The sequence below is a fragment of the Silurus meridionalis genome, chromosome 3 (genome assembly GCF_014805685.1).
Source record: "Silurus meridionalis isolate SWU-2019-XX chromosome 3, ASM1480568v1, whole genome shotgun sequence".
Lineage (NCBI taxonomy): Eukaryota > Metazoa > Chordata > Actinopteri > Siluriformes > Siluridae > Silurus > Silurus meridionalis.
Window position 1 is genome coordinate 28,332,603 of NC_060886.1, and position 14,209 is coordinate 28,346,811.

The 14,209-nt window shown below is 37.3% G+C and overlaps 1 protein-coding gene across 1 annotated transcript; it reads right to left on the minus strand.

The window, feature by feature from the left end:
* Positions 1–1,007: 1,007 nt before the first annotated feature.
* LOC124383191 (interferon alpha/beta receptor 1a-like) lies at positions 1,008–11,929 on the minus strand. Its single transcript, XM_046845629.1, has 7 exons — positions 11,551–11,929; positions 10,144–10,261; positions 9,366–9,532; positions 9,029–9,183; positions 7,652–7,793; positions 3,457–3,611; positions 1,008–2,661 (listed from the first exon to the last, which is right to left on the minus strand). Exons 1-7 carry the CDS (start codon positions 11,627–11,629, stop codon positions 2,512–2,514), a joined length of 966 nt encoding a protein of 321 aa, XP_046701585.1. The 5' UTR covers positions 11,630–11,929; the 3' UTR covers positions 1,008–2,511.
* Between the last annotated feature and the right edge of the window lie 2,280 nt (positions 11,930–14,209).

The following is a 14,209-nucleotide window of genomic DNA, read 5'->3' on the forward strand; positions in this document are numbered from 1 at the left end:
AAACAGTCACCAGTTTTGCTTTGTATACAGTAATTGTACTTCGGGCACTTGTTTAAAACAAATAACGTTATTAGCGACGAGTTGTTCATGAACGATATGCTCATTTTGAACGAGTCTTTAATTTGACTCAGAAGAACGAGTAGTCTCAGAGTGATTCGTTCACACGCATAAGCAAAAAATCGCAAAATCTCCAAAAGTTATGTAAAGGAAAAAGAATTGATTAGTTTACTTCTCTACTCGTCGAGCCAGAGTCGTTTGTTCTTCTATCATGTGACTCCCATAGATGCTATAAAGATGATTAAAGATATGAAATATATTAAATGATTCCAAAAAGATTCGTTCATTTTGATGAACGAGATTCATAGAACCGAATCGCTAAGATAATCCGATCTCCCATCACTAATTGTCGTTAGCTCGGCTACACTGTAAAAATTTGTTTTGATAAGGTTTTTCTCATTACTTTAAAATACGAACTTTAGTAAGTTTAAGATTATAATGATATAAATAGAAATTATAATAGAAATTATTCACTTAGACACTAAAATGCCATAAATTTCAGTGTAAAATCCAATTTTTTTTTCAAACACTGTTGTCCATATTTGTGAGAATGTTAAAGGTAAGTCAGATAATTGTATTGTTGAATGTTAACTGCTAATTTCATGCCTTTGTGTTTAGTATTTAAAAAATAATAATAATGTTAAAACTCTGAGTATGTTGTTTTCAAGTACCTACTAAATATCAAAATGATGCTATTTTTAAATTATTTAATGACAACAATTGTATGAAAAAGCAGTAATCCCACTTTTACCTTGTAAACATACAATATGTTGGTGTAGATAACGGTTTTATACTGTATAATTACATGTAGTAACAGTACTATACTGTAAATAGTGATTAGAGTAGTAATCCCGGCAACCTAGAAATACTGGCAACCCAGTGAAAGTGGTGTAAACTTACACCAAAAAGATTGACAGTAAAGTGTTGTGTGAAGTGAATAAGGAACCAACTTAGTGAACACACCCAGATTTATTATACCACAAAGCAGAAAAAACACAAAATACACACTGATCAGGTCAAACAAGGATTAGTAACAAGTCAGATAATTATACACAAATGAATACAAGCTTTACACACAATGAAAAAAAAAAATTGTCAGCTCGCGGTCACTTTAATTAAGGTTTGTGTCAGAAAAAAAAGTATAAAATGTGCACTGAGGATCGTCAGGAACAGGACTGAGAGTTGCTGTTAATCGAAATTAAGTTGTTCTCCAGGTTTTGTTGGTCAGAGATGACATCAAGCATGTCATAAAAATAAATATTAATCTGAGGAAGGGTTTACAGCAAGCAATTAATTATGGAAGAAGAAAAGTAAGTTTGTTTTGCATACCAGGAATAATAGGGTTGCCAAATAATTAAAACATTTACTCGTTATTAATCGCACGATCGTCATGAGTCAACTGATTTGAGACTTGGCGAGTTTATTTGTAAATATTTGCTTTAATATCTGAGGAAAAGGACGTTGTAAATAAATGTGTGTAAAAATTGTTTACATTTTGCGTAGCTGGCAATACCTGTGTTTGATCATGTGCTCTCTGCCATATATATATATATATATATATACTGTATAGCTTATACAGTACAGTATTATACTATAGTGTAAATTGCTCTGTTTTGCTAAATTATGTACTGTAATTTGTTCAATTACTAGCAAATGACAGTATAATACCCCTTCACCATTCTTTAAGGCCACATAAGATATTTTTTAGTTACTATGGGGTCATCGGAAACCCGGGGAATACCTGTGTAATATGTAATACGCCCTGGTCCCCAATTCTTTCCAATACGCATCGATCAATAATAAGAACCCATAGATAAACATATTCATACTTTGTTGAAAAAGGGCTAAACGTGGAGCTCGTAGCTGTTCATTTCGCCCCGTGTCACACGTACAAGATAACAATAACGAACGTGTCAAACTTACAAAAGTACTCATAATTCTGTTGGAGAAATGCAGGTTAACACACACAACAAACACAAGGGTCTATATTTTGATTACAACCCATCCGCAATAGTGTATTAGCAATAGTAATAGTAAGGCGATTAGTAACAGCTTTACTTCAAAAGTAATTTTAATGAAATAAAAAAGACAATTCTCCTAATATATAAAGTGCAATATATATAAAAAATGTACTTCAATGAATATTTCACTCACTTTTACAAAAAACTTTCACAGAAACGTGATGATAAAAATTGGTCTTACAAAATACTGAATCATGAAGCTTTTTCGATCCTTTATATGATCAATTGAAATGAAAGGTTTCCGATGACAAAACAAAGAAGTCCTTGCAAATGTATAAAAGTAGACAAATTCTGAAAAGTTGTTGTAGAACAAGCTGATTCACTGCACCTCGTTTTTTTGCCGGAGCGCTTTTATACCATAGAAAAAAAGTCCATGACTGCAAGCTCTGTTTTACCTCTTGTTAGAAGCAAATGTCCTTCATGTCTGCCTGTGTTAAGACTGTGATGGCTTTGAGCTTTCCTTCTGCATGGATTTAGGAGGAACATCTTGAAAAGTGATGATGCTGAACTCATGGTAAGGCTCCTTGAGCGGAGTGTTGTTCTGCATGGCCAGGATGGATGATGTGGGACGCTCCAACAGGTACTGAACAAAAAAAAATTAGTTTCAAATGAAATTTTTGGGTTGTGAGGAGAAGAAAAAAATAAACCTGGCAGCATGATAAAGGTGCCTGACCACAGGATGTAGACGTCTCGGAAGGAACGAGCGTCTGGAACTGTACTGGAGTGACAATATATCTTTGTGATAGTTCTTTCTCTTTGAATTTCTCAGGCGATGTCCACACTTATTTGTTTTCGTTTGAAAACGCATATCATTCTGTCTGTATTGGTGACGTTTTCAATTGACAAAAGTGGATGCATCTTAAAACGCCACTTTTACAGTGTGGACTGTGGAAACGGAGGCTTTTGAAAAACGGCGACGCATTTTGTAGCGTGAGGTTTAAAAAAACAAACAAACTGAAAGTAAATAAACGGCGGACGGATATGAGGCAGGTCGATGAACGACTTTTGGAAAATGATTGCTAACGATAGTATGGAGCGTTTTTAGATGTAGACGCGGTTTTCGAATTAATACGTATTAGTGTAGGTTTATTCTGAAAGTTCCCTGGTGGTCTAGAGGTTATAATGCGGCACTCTCAACGCTGCGTTCCGGGTTCGATCCCCGGTCAGGGAACCGACCCCAGCCATTAGGGTTGCACAAGCCTTAGTGCCGGTCCCAAGCCCGGATAAATGGGGAGGGTTGTGTTAGGAAGGACATCCAGCGTAAAAACATGTGCCAAATCAAACATGCGGATGATCCGCTGTGGCGACCCCTAACGGGAGAGATTACATATTCTATGTAATTTTACTGACCTTCCTCCACAGAGACACACACACTTACCTGTTTAAAGTGCTCTGGTAGTTTGCCTTTTGGGCGCAGATATCTGATTCCTCTGTAGCCACCCCACACAGCCATGGTAATCAGGAGGACAGAAATCAGAGTGACCAGAAAACTGACAAGCAGCACCACCAAGATCAGCCACATCTCCACCTCGTCTACAGAGGATGATCACAATAACACAACAATGAATAGACTTTTATTTTATCCTCACGTTTTATCCTCACGTTGAGAGCAAAAAAATATGGGAGAACAATCTAGAAATAATGAGAAGGTCAACAATATTAATTATAATAATAATGTGGTTTTCGCCAATTGTGTACGTTCCTGATGAAATTCCTCCAAACCTCTTCTGGCTCTCAACGGAAAATGACCAAACCAACCGTTTTACACTTTAGATTCAATCATCAGAGTTGATGATGGATCATAATGGATCATATGATGAGGGATCATAATGATGGAAATAATTTCATCAGTGTAGAATAAATAATTGTACATGTAGATATAGGTGGCGAGTCGGAGCTTAAGGTTTGGAGTAGGGAAGTGGTGGGTCAGTGGATAAAAAGGTGGACTTCTGCTCATGGGTTCAAATACCAGCACCACCAAGTGGCTACTGCTGGGCCTTTAAGCAAGGACCTTCAACCTCATTTGCTGTATATCTGAGATGACTACCAAATGCTGTGAAAGAGTACTTTTTGCCCAAGAACTTGTTTGAGACCAATGCGACGTTGCAGAAAATGCTTTATAAACTCAAGTTCTGAGAATTTTAGTGTGTCAGAGAATGCCAGCATTGAGCTCGACTACTGGTGTGGAAAATCCTCATCTAATGTTCTAAGTGTATGAGAGTGTGTGTTGTGAATATTATGCCAAAGAAGAATGTTTCTAAGCAAGACACTTACCACTGGCAGTGTTCATTTCACAGGTTATGTTACTCGGGAGGCTTTTTTTTTTATAATCCAGATTGATCTCCACTCTCATGCAATAGAGCGTTTCCAGTAAAAGGTTTGTGAGCATCACTCGGCTCTGGTCCACCATCTTCTCCTGCGAAGATTCACCAACATTAGGAATCATTGTATAATTTGACTTATTTGTGTAAAGCCAAGATGCCCTAACTAGTGCCAGTGGGCCAAGCTACACATATGTACCGTATTTTTCGGACTATAAGCCGCTACTTTTTTTCCACGTTTTGAACCCCGCGGCTTAAACAACGAAGACAGAGGTTCCCAAAACTCGTGCTTTTTTATTTTTCTTGGCAACAGCGTTACGGGTTAGTCAAAGAAACTTAGAAATGAGCATCAGAAAATAATAAGGACATATTCCTCGGTCTTGCACACATGCAGTAATAGCGGAAAAATGCGGCGACAGGCTATTCCCAAAATACCGCTATGCTCCTAAATGAGCCACAACATATTTCACCCGTGTAACAGACACTGTCTTTCGTTAAAGCCTGTGTAAAGTTCATTAGTTTCATTGTAGACACCTGTGGCTTACAGACAGGTGCGGCGTATTTATGTTTAAAATAAAAATCTTTGCCAAATTCAGTGGGTGCGGCTTATATATGGGTGCGCTTTATAGTCCGGAAATTACGGTATGTACACACACTATATGAATTCGTGAATTGGTGTCTTTTTTAGACTGAACTGGGATGTTTGGATGCTGTCACCCCCCTACTCTCATTCCCATAAAGGTAGTGTGGATGGTACTTTGAAGCTGGATTTTAACTATAATTAATACGTGGTGGTATCAAAAAGTTTCGAGACTAATGGTGCAAACCCGAAAATAAAGATCGAATCGCCGTTTTAACACTTGATGCGCTTTGAAAAGAAGACTTTCAGGACACAATTCTGAAGTGGCAGGAACGTTGGGAACGTTGTATTGCTTTACAAGGGGACTATTTTTAAAGTGATAGGGTGTAATCGGGAAATAAATAACGTACTTTCTTATAAACAGAGATAGTCTCGAAACCTTTGGATGAAAGTGCATTAGTTAAGCATATTACAGTCATGTTATTTATTTATTTATAAATATTATAAAACTATAAATAAGGGGACTTGTGATAACATTTATTTTAATATAATACAGTTTGGTATAAATGCAGCGGTTTCTTTTGGCTCTTAATCAAGTCAGATCTTTGGCCCCATCATACTGTAGAAAAATGTTTGAGCACCTCAACTTGCAAAAATTGGACACTAGAAAAGTGTAGAAACCAAGAGATCATTATTAAGATATAGAAGTGAAAAAAAAAAACAGAAAAGAAAAGAAAAGGCAGATCGTTACCTGTTCCATCTCTCCTTTTGCCCAGTAATGAATGTGATAGATAATTTTCGTATAATGATCCTTAAGGCTGCCTTTTCTCAGAACGGGTCGGTGATGTCGACCTCCATTTTCCTTTCCGCTCTGCAGCTTCACGCTTGGCGGTCCAATAACAGCTGCGGAAAATGACATGATCGTTCGTGACGGTGAAGTTTTTTGATCGAGAAATTGAGAACAAACCAGAATCAGACCTCAAATTCTTCTCTGCCTTAAATCAGCTCTCAAACATCCGATTTTTTGCAAAAAAACCCCCCCAACAACACAATTTTATTTCCAACATCAAGAAAAGTCTACTCACTAATTGTTTCCAAAGGTTCACAATTAATTTCTGTCCAAGCAGAGCTTTTCCCATCGAGTTCTGTTCTCACACGGAGTATGTAGTTCCCGTAAGGGGAGACGTCATCGGTTAAATCGTAGCTCGGCGACGAAATGTTCACACAAACTCTTTTGAACGAATCCCATGATCTAATAAGAAAGAGGATCACACCGCGTTACGACTTGGAACATCATCGAGAGGGTTTTTATTAGCATTCGTTATATAGTTAAATAATATACAGTCACTGGCAGTTGTGAACAGTAATGAAGTAAATGTAATTGGTTGCTGTACTTCAGTAGCTTTTTAGCTACTGAAGCGAGCATCAGTTCTGTGGGTAGAAACCCGCTGTCTAAGACAAATTTAGACTATAGAGTTTTTCAAGCTGACTAAAAGGTTGATTCAAATAAAAATCCGCGTTTTACATCTGTCAAACTGAAACACGTCGCGAAAAACAAAACTAGAAGTGAGTCAGCAACAAACAAGGCGGTGCATGTATATAATAATTAAATCTATTCAATATTTCAAAATGAACCTGCTGATCAAAACTATAAGATTTTTTTCTTGACCTCTATTTTAAGGTCTATATAATAATTTTTATTTATTTATTTTTAATTAATATTCATTTCCCAGTAACGTTAATGCACAAGATCACATTTCTAGGCTTTCTATACTGTAAATCACGAAAGTGTGATTAATTATTATGGTTGTAAGGTTTTCCTTCTAAAGCTCGTTCACATGTCAAGCGTCATTTCGGCTCACTTGTACTCGGCTGTATATTTCAAGTCCTTCCCAGAGGTCGTCTCCGGTGGATCCCATTCCAAAATGAGACCAATGTTCTCTGTTTTTATTCGCAAATTCCGAGGGGTAGGGACTTCATCTGAAGGTGGAGAAAAAACACACACACACACACAGCAGGTATATATCTTATTTTGTATTTCTTAGATGGCAATGTGGTAAAATCCTATCTAAAGCAAGGTTTATGCAAAGCCAAGAAAAGTTTGACATAAATTTGACAAAATACCAAAAATCTGTATAATTGAATACAAAAATAAATATAATACTTATCTATAGGAAAGTTCTGTAAATATGCTTTACTTCTTTATACCAGCTTTGAATTGCACATAATTCCAGTTTACTTGTATAAAAAAACACTTCCAGAATATGATGCATTGACTTCAAGGTGTAGATTCCCACTGCCATCTGTTGAGATTGGTGTGGTTTTTAGACCTTTTATAAATGTCTGTATACTTTTTGTCTATATAATGCATGCCACCAAGTGGCTACTGCTGGGCCTTTAAGCAAGGACCTTCAACCTCATTTGCTGTATATCTGAGATGACTACCAAATGCTGTGAAAGAGTACTTTTTGCCCAAGAACTTGTTTGAGACCAATGCGACGTTGCAGAAAATGCTTTATAAACTCAAGTTCTGAGAATTTTAGTGTGTCAGAGAATGCCAGCATTGAGCTCGACTACTGGTGTGGAAAATCCTCATCTAATGTTCTAAGTGTATGAGAGTGTGTGTTGTGAATATTATGCCAAAGAAGAATGTTTCTAAGCAAGACACTTACCACTGGCAGTGTTCATTTCACAGGTTATGTTACTCGGGAGGCTTTTTTTTTTATAATCCAGATTGATCTCCACTCTCATGCAATAGAGCGTTTCCAGTAAAAGGTTTGTGAGCATCACTCGGCTCTGGTCCACCATCTTCTCCTGCGAAGATTCACCAACATTAGGAATCATTGTATAATTCGACTTATTTGTGTAAAGCCAAGATGCCCTAACTAGTGCCAGTGGGCCAAGCTACACATATGTACCGTATTTTTCGGACTATAAGCCGCTACTTTTTTTCCACGTTTTGAACCCCGCGGCTTAAACAACGAAGACAGAGGTTCCCAAAACTCGTGCTTTTTTATTTTTCTTGGCAACAGCGTTACGGGTTAGTCAAAGAAACTTAGAAATGAGCATCAGAAAATAATAAGGACATATTCCTCGGTCTTGCACACATGCAGTAATAGCGGAAAAATGCGGCGACAGGCTATTCCCAAAATACCGCTATGCTCCTAAATGAGCCACAACATATTTCACCCGTGTAACAGACACTGTCTTTCGTTAAAGCCTGTGTAAAGTTCATTAGTTTCATTGTAGACACCTGCGGCTTACAGACAGGTGCGGCGTATTTATGTTTAAAATAAAAATCTTTGCCAAATTCAGTGGGTGCGGCTTATATATGGGTGCGCTTTATAGTCCGGAAATTACGGTATGTACACACACTATATGAATTCGTGAATTGGTGTCTTTTTTAGACTGAACTGGGATGTTTGGATGCTGTCACCCCCCTACTCTCATTCCCATAAAGGTAGTGTGGATGGTACTTTGAAGCTGGATTTTAACTATAATTAATACGTGGTGGTATCAAAAAGTTTCGAGACTAATGGTGCAAACCCGAAAATAAAGATCGAATCGCCGTTTTAACACTTGATGCGCTTTGAAAAGAAGACTTTCAGGACACAATTCTGAAGTGGCAGGAACGTTGGGAACGTTGTATTGCTTTACAAGGGACTATTTTTAAAGTGATAGGGTGTAATCGGGAAATAAATAACGTACTTTCTTATAAACAGAGATAGTCTCGAAACCTTTGGATGAAAGTGCATTAGTTAAGCATATTACAGTCATGTTATTTATTTATTTATAAATATTATAAAACTATAAATAAGGGGACTTGTGATAACATTTATTTTAATATAATACAGTTTGGTATAAATGCAGCGGTTTCTTTTGGCTCTTAATCAAGTCAGATCTTTGGCCCCATCATACTGTAGAAAAATGTTTGAGCACCTCAACTTGCAAAAATTGGACACTAGAAAAGTGTAGAAACCAAGAGATCATTATTAAGATATAGAAGTGAAAAAAAAAAACAGAAAAGAAAAGAAAAGGCAGATCGTTACCTGTTCCATCTCTCCTTTTGCCCAGTAATGAATGTGATAGATAATTTTCGTATAATGATCCTTAAGGCTGCCTTTTCTCAGAACGGGGTCGGTGATGTCGACCTCCATTTTCCCTTTCCGGCTCTGCAGCTTCACGCTTGGCGGTCCAATAACAGCTGCGGAAAATGACATGATCGTTCGTGACGGTGAAGTTTTTTGATCGAGAAATTGAGAACAAACCAGAATCAGACCTCAAATTCTTCTCTGCCTTAAATCAGCTCTCAAACATCCGATTTTTTGCAAAAAAACCCCCCCAACAACACAATTTTATTTCCAACATCAAGAAAAGTCTACTCACTAATTGTTTCCAAAGGTTCACAATTAATTTCTGTCCAAGCAGAGCTTTTCCCATCGAGTTCTGTTCTCACACGGAGTATGTAGTTCCCGTAAGGGGAGACGTCATCGGTTAAATCGTAGCTCGGCGACGAAATGTTCACACAAACTCTTTTGAACGAATCCCATGATCTAATAAGAAAGAGGTTCACACCGCGTTACGACTTGGAACATCATCGAGAGGGTTTTTATTAGCATTCGTTATATAGTTAAATAATATACAGTCACTGGCAGTTGTGAACAGTAATGAAGTAAATGTAATTGGTTGCTGTACTTCAGTAGCTTTTTAGCTACTGAAGCGAGCATCAGTTCTGTGGGTAGAAACCCGCTGTCTAAGACAAATTTAGACTATAGAGTTTTTCAAGCTGACTAAAAGGTTGATTCAAATAAAAATCCGCGTTTTACATCTGTCAAACTGAAACACGTCGCGAAAAACAAAACTAGAAGTGAGTCAGCAACAAACAAGGCCGGTGCATGTATATAATAATTAAATCTATTCAATATTTCAAAATTAACCTGCTGATCAAAACTATAAGATTTTTTTCTTGACCTCTATTTTAAGGTCTATATAATAATTTTTATTTATTTATTTTTAATTAATATTCATTTCCCAGTAACGTTAATGCACAAGATCACATTTCTAGGCTTTCTATACTGTAAATCACGAAAGTGTGATTAATTATTATGGTTGTAAGGTTTTCCTTCTAAAGCTCGTTCACATGTCAAGCGTCATTTCGGCTCACTTGTACTCGGCTGTATATTTCAAGTCCTTCCCAGAGGTCGTCTCCGGTGGATCCCATTCCAAAATGAGACCAATGTTCTCTGTTTTTATTCGCAAATTCCGAGGGGTAGGGACTTCATCTGAAGGTGGAGAAAAAACACACACACACACACAGCAGGTATATATCTTATTTTGTATTTCTTAGATGGCAATGTGGTAAAATCCTATCTAAAGCAAGGTTTATGCAAAGCCAAGAAAAGTTTGACATAAATTGACAAAATACCAAAAATCTGTATAATTGAATACAAAAATAAATATAATACTTATCTATAGGAAAGTTCTGTAAATATGATTTTTTTTCCTAATGCACTTATTATCATTTCTAAAGTTTACTGATTAATGGGACTAATAGGGACACGTGTTATATTTCACAGCAAATTGGAAAGGAATAATAAATAAAGTAATATAAAGTAACAAATTGTTATTATTGAACAGATACAAATGTTGGATTGTTAATAAGTTAAAGTTTTATGTAAGGGATCGTCTGTTCAAAGTTTACGACACAGGTTAAGTGAGATCTTCGAAAGGTGAACTTTGCGGCTTTGTGGGTTTTTTTGGCGGATATAAAGTGACGGCGTCTGGGGCTTCGTAAAAGTCAGAGGTTAAAATTTCAGACATGGCCAGACAGCATCACTAACATTGTTCGTCTGCTCATTTTGAAGGACCGGTGAAGGATATGACTGGACCTTATTTGACAGTTTACAAGATTAAACATGCATTATATAGACAAAAAGTATACAGACATTTATAAAAGGTCTAAAAACCACACCAATCTCAACAGATGGCAGTGGGAATCTACACCTTGAAGTCAATGCATCATATTCTGGAAGTGTTTTTTTATACAAGTAAGCTGGAATTATGTGCAATTCAAAGCTGGTATAAAGAAGTAAAGCAGAATGCCACAAAATTCTGGAGCAGCTTCAGTATCTGGCTGTTTGATGGAAAAATCTGGGTTGGACAGATGCCTAGGGCCAACGATAACTTTTGACGAAAGCAGAATCCAAGGCTGGTTTCCGAACTTTGCGCCATTTATTTCCAATGTACAGATAAAGCTTCCAAAGACATTTTCAATCAACAGTTCCAAAAAGGGTTGCAAATTTCCAGGAATTTTCAAGACTGGAAACTTTCCATGGGAATTAATGGGAATAATCTGGGAAGTTACAAAATTGTAGGTTAGACTAACAGTGAACTTCAATGTAGTTGAAAAGAAAAAAAAAATCTAATTAACTTTTATAAAATCCAAGAAATTCCTGGTTTTTATTCCCCAAATTTAAACATTTTCCTGAAAATTTTCCACCCCTTTGTAACCCTAATCCCAGCCAACCACCTTTAGGATGAGTTATAAGTCAAACCCAAAAAAAATGCTCACATGTGAAGTGGTTAAGGTGTTGGGTTGCTGTTCGTAAGGTCAGAGGTTGAAGCCACAGTATCACCAAGCTGCCACTCATGGGCCCTTGAGTGAGGCCCCCTAACACTCTGCCCTCTTGTGCTCCGACCCGAACTTCCTAACATTGCTGGGATATTCGAAGAAAGCATTCCACTGCGATATAACGTACATGTGACTTTCATGCCATGATTTTTATGGAACTCATACATCTCTTGAAACGGCCTAACGCAGTTCATCTAAGGAGAGCTTTGACTTTTCTGTTTGTGATCACTGTGGGCTACGTTGAGTCAGTGCCCGTCTCCCTCGCGCTACCCCAACGCAAGTTTTCCGTTCACATCATCATCATCTAGAATTCGCTCCAATCAAAAAAAAAAAAACAAAACACACTGCTTAACACTGACCTGATACACTGGGGATTTGCATGTCAGGGTGCCTGTAATGGTCCCATGTGGGTGTTTGCATCATGTAAGATCATGCAAAAAAAAAATTCCCAGAAGTGTGGAAGGGGTTATACTGTAGCAGCACCTTACACCTGATACACCCTGCCTACTTGGAGCAACTGGGGCTTTGCACATCAACGCAACAAAGGCTCGAATTTAGACTCATATCAATATCGATGAGCTGGCTGAAAACTCCGTAGACACTGTTCTGTTACATCAGCCAGAGGTGGGCGGGGGATGACTTATAGCTGTGCCACAGACCTATTTGTGATATAACACATGTACCAGTAAAGTCAAGTCAAGTGGTTTTTATTGTCATTTCTACTATACACAGTGGTACGTAGTATAGTATAGTGCACAAGCCTGTACCTTTCTCAAAATCCTTTGTTCACCTCTAGACACTAGACATCAAGTCGTTTTGTCATTCTTAGTAAACAAAATTGTCAAAATGTTTCCTATGTATTTCTTCTTTATCGCATCTACAAATTTCAACAGTGCAAATGAGCGTATTTACTGTATATTGTTTGTATGAAACCGGACAGGATTGACATTTTTACTGCAGCGTTCTAGCGTTCGTTCGTGTACTCGTTTATAAAAATTGTAATTCGGTGTTTTCTTTCGCCAATCGAGGTTTCACGAGATTCACCAATTGTTGATCTCGAAGCCGTACTCTCGACTTCATTGGTCACATTCAACATTCAACTGAAGAACTGATCAATTCAGGACACGTTTACGAAAAAAAAAAAGAGATTGAAGCTTCACGCATTATGACGACTGACTTATCCAATGAACTGATGTCGAGATGTTTTGGGGGTTAAGACCATTCAGGTGAGAAGCAGTATAACTACTGTATTCTACGTCATCAATGAAATGGTTGTACGACATGCACGAGTGACTACATGACGTCAAGAATTCGTTTTACGAATTTCGGATCTGATCAAACGCTCTGAAGCAAGTGAGAAAAAAACAAACCTTATTGGAAACCATCACTGCTTTATTGTTCTTTGATTAGTTTCCTGGAACGACGTGTTATTTTGTTATTTCAGCCAGCATTTAAAAAAAATAAACCTGATCTTTAGTTCCTTCCTTGTAGATGAAATAGTTTTCTTTGGGAAAAGCTTTCTTTCTAAAAAAAAAAAACAAATAAAAGAGAAGTAGATACACAATCATTGTGGTTTTTTTTGGAGAGTCCCAGTTTAAATAGAAACGCAATACGGAAGTCGGGTTGAATTTACGGTAAACAGATGCGTTTCTCTCCATCAGAAAACGATTTTATCGATTATTATCAAATTATTGGAGTCCACAGAGACACTAAAATATCATGGTCCAATTAATTGTTTTTTCGTCTAAATAAAATAAGGGTCTGGAGTTTCAGAGCTGAGTGAACGCGAGGAACGAGTTTATTATCTAAGATAATAATAATAATCATCAAAATAATAATAATAGCAACAAACAAATATAAGACTCACCTGTGAAAACAGAGCCCAAACAGAATACTATAGCGAGAATTAGTGTTGAAATCATGATTAAAGACGGTTAAAGATGAACACCACGTCCTGGAGAAGGTTTCTTCTTCTTCCGTATTTATAAAGTTCCTGTGAACGTTCAGCGCTTGTGGGCGGAGCCTAAGAGAAACGGAAAACGAAACTAACGCACGAGATGCGAAGATCGAATCACTTGGTTCTTTGAATCACTAAACGATTCCTCGTTTTGGTGTCATTCGGTTCATTTCGTTTCTTTTATCGGAAATGCGATATGACGTTACATTTTTTTCAATGAGCAGAATATCAACACGTCTACATACACCAACTCTGAATATAGTCCCAATAATGAAAATATGACAATGCAGCTATTATAATCAACAGAATGAGTAGTAATATTTTGTATTGTTTGTTCACGTGACTCACCCATCATTATTGTAACAATAATGTCAAGACTCGAATGTAAAAACCTGATTGCACTGTTTAGCGTCTATGGGGGTCACGTGACAAAAGAACAAACAACTCAAACCAAAGAACTCATGGTATAAACTACACAATTCTGTTTTCTGTGTAATGCATTGCATAGTGCACATGGGGGTCACGTGACAAACAAACCAAACAACTCAAACCAAAGGACTCATGGTATAAACTACTCAATTCTGTTTCCTGTGTAATGCATTGCATAGCGCACATGGGGGTCACGTGACAAAAAAAAGAACA

What these genes read in the sequence shown, in the direction of transcription:
- LOC124383191 (XM_046845629.1), bottom strand. Translation starts at nt 11,629, where the DNA reads ATGAGTGGCAGCTTGGTGATACTGTGGCTTCAACCTCTGACCTTACGA. An exon ending in ACACCTTAACCACTTCACAT is followed by an intron (nt 10,262 to 11,550) that starts GTGAGCATTTTT and finishes CTCCACCTTCAG; the next exon opens with ATGAAGTCCCTACCCCTCGG. An exon ending in TACCAGAGCACTTTAAACAG is followed by an intron (nt 2,662 to 3,456) that starts GTAAGTGTGTGT and finishes TTTTTTGTTCAG; the next exon opens with TACCTGTTGGAGCGTCCCAC.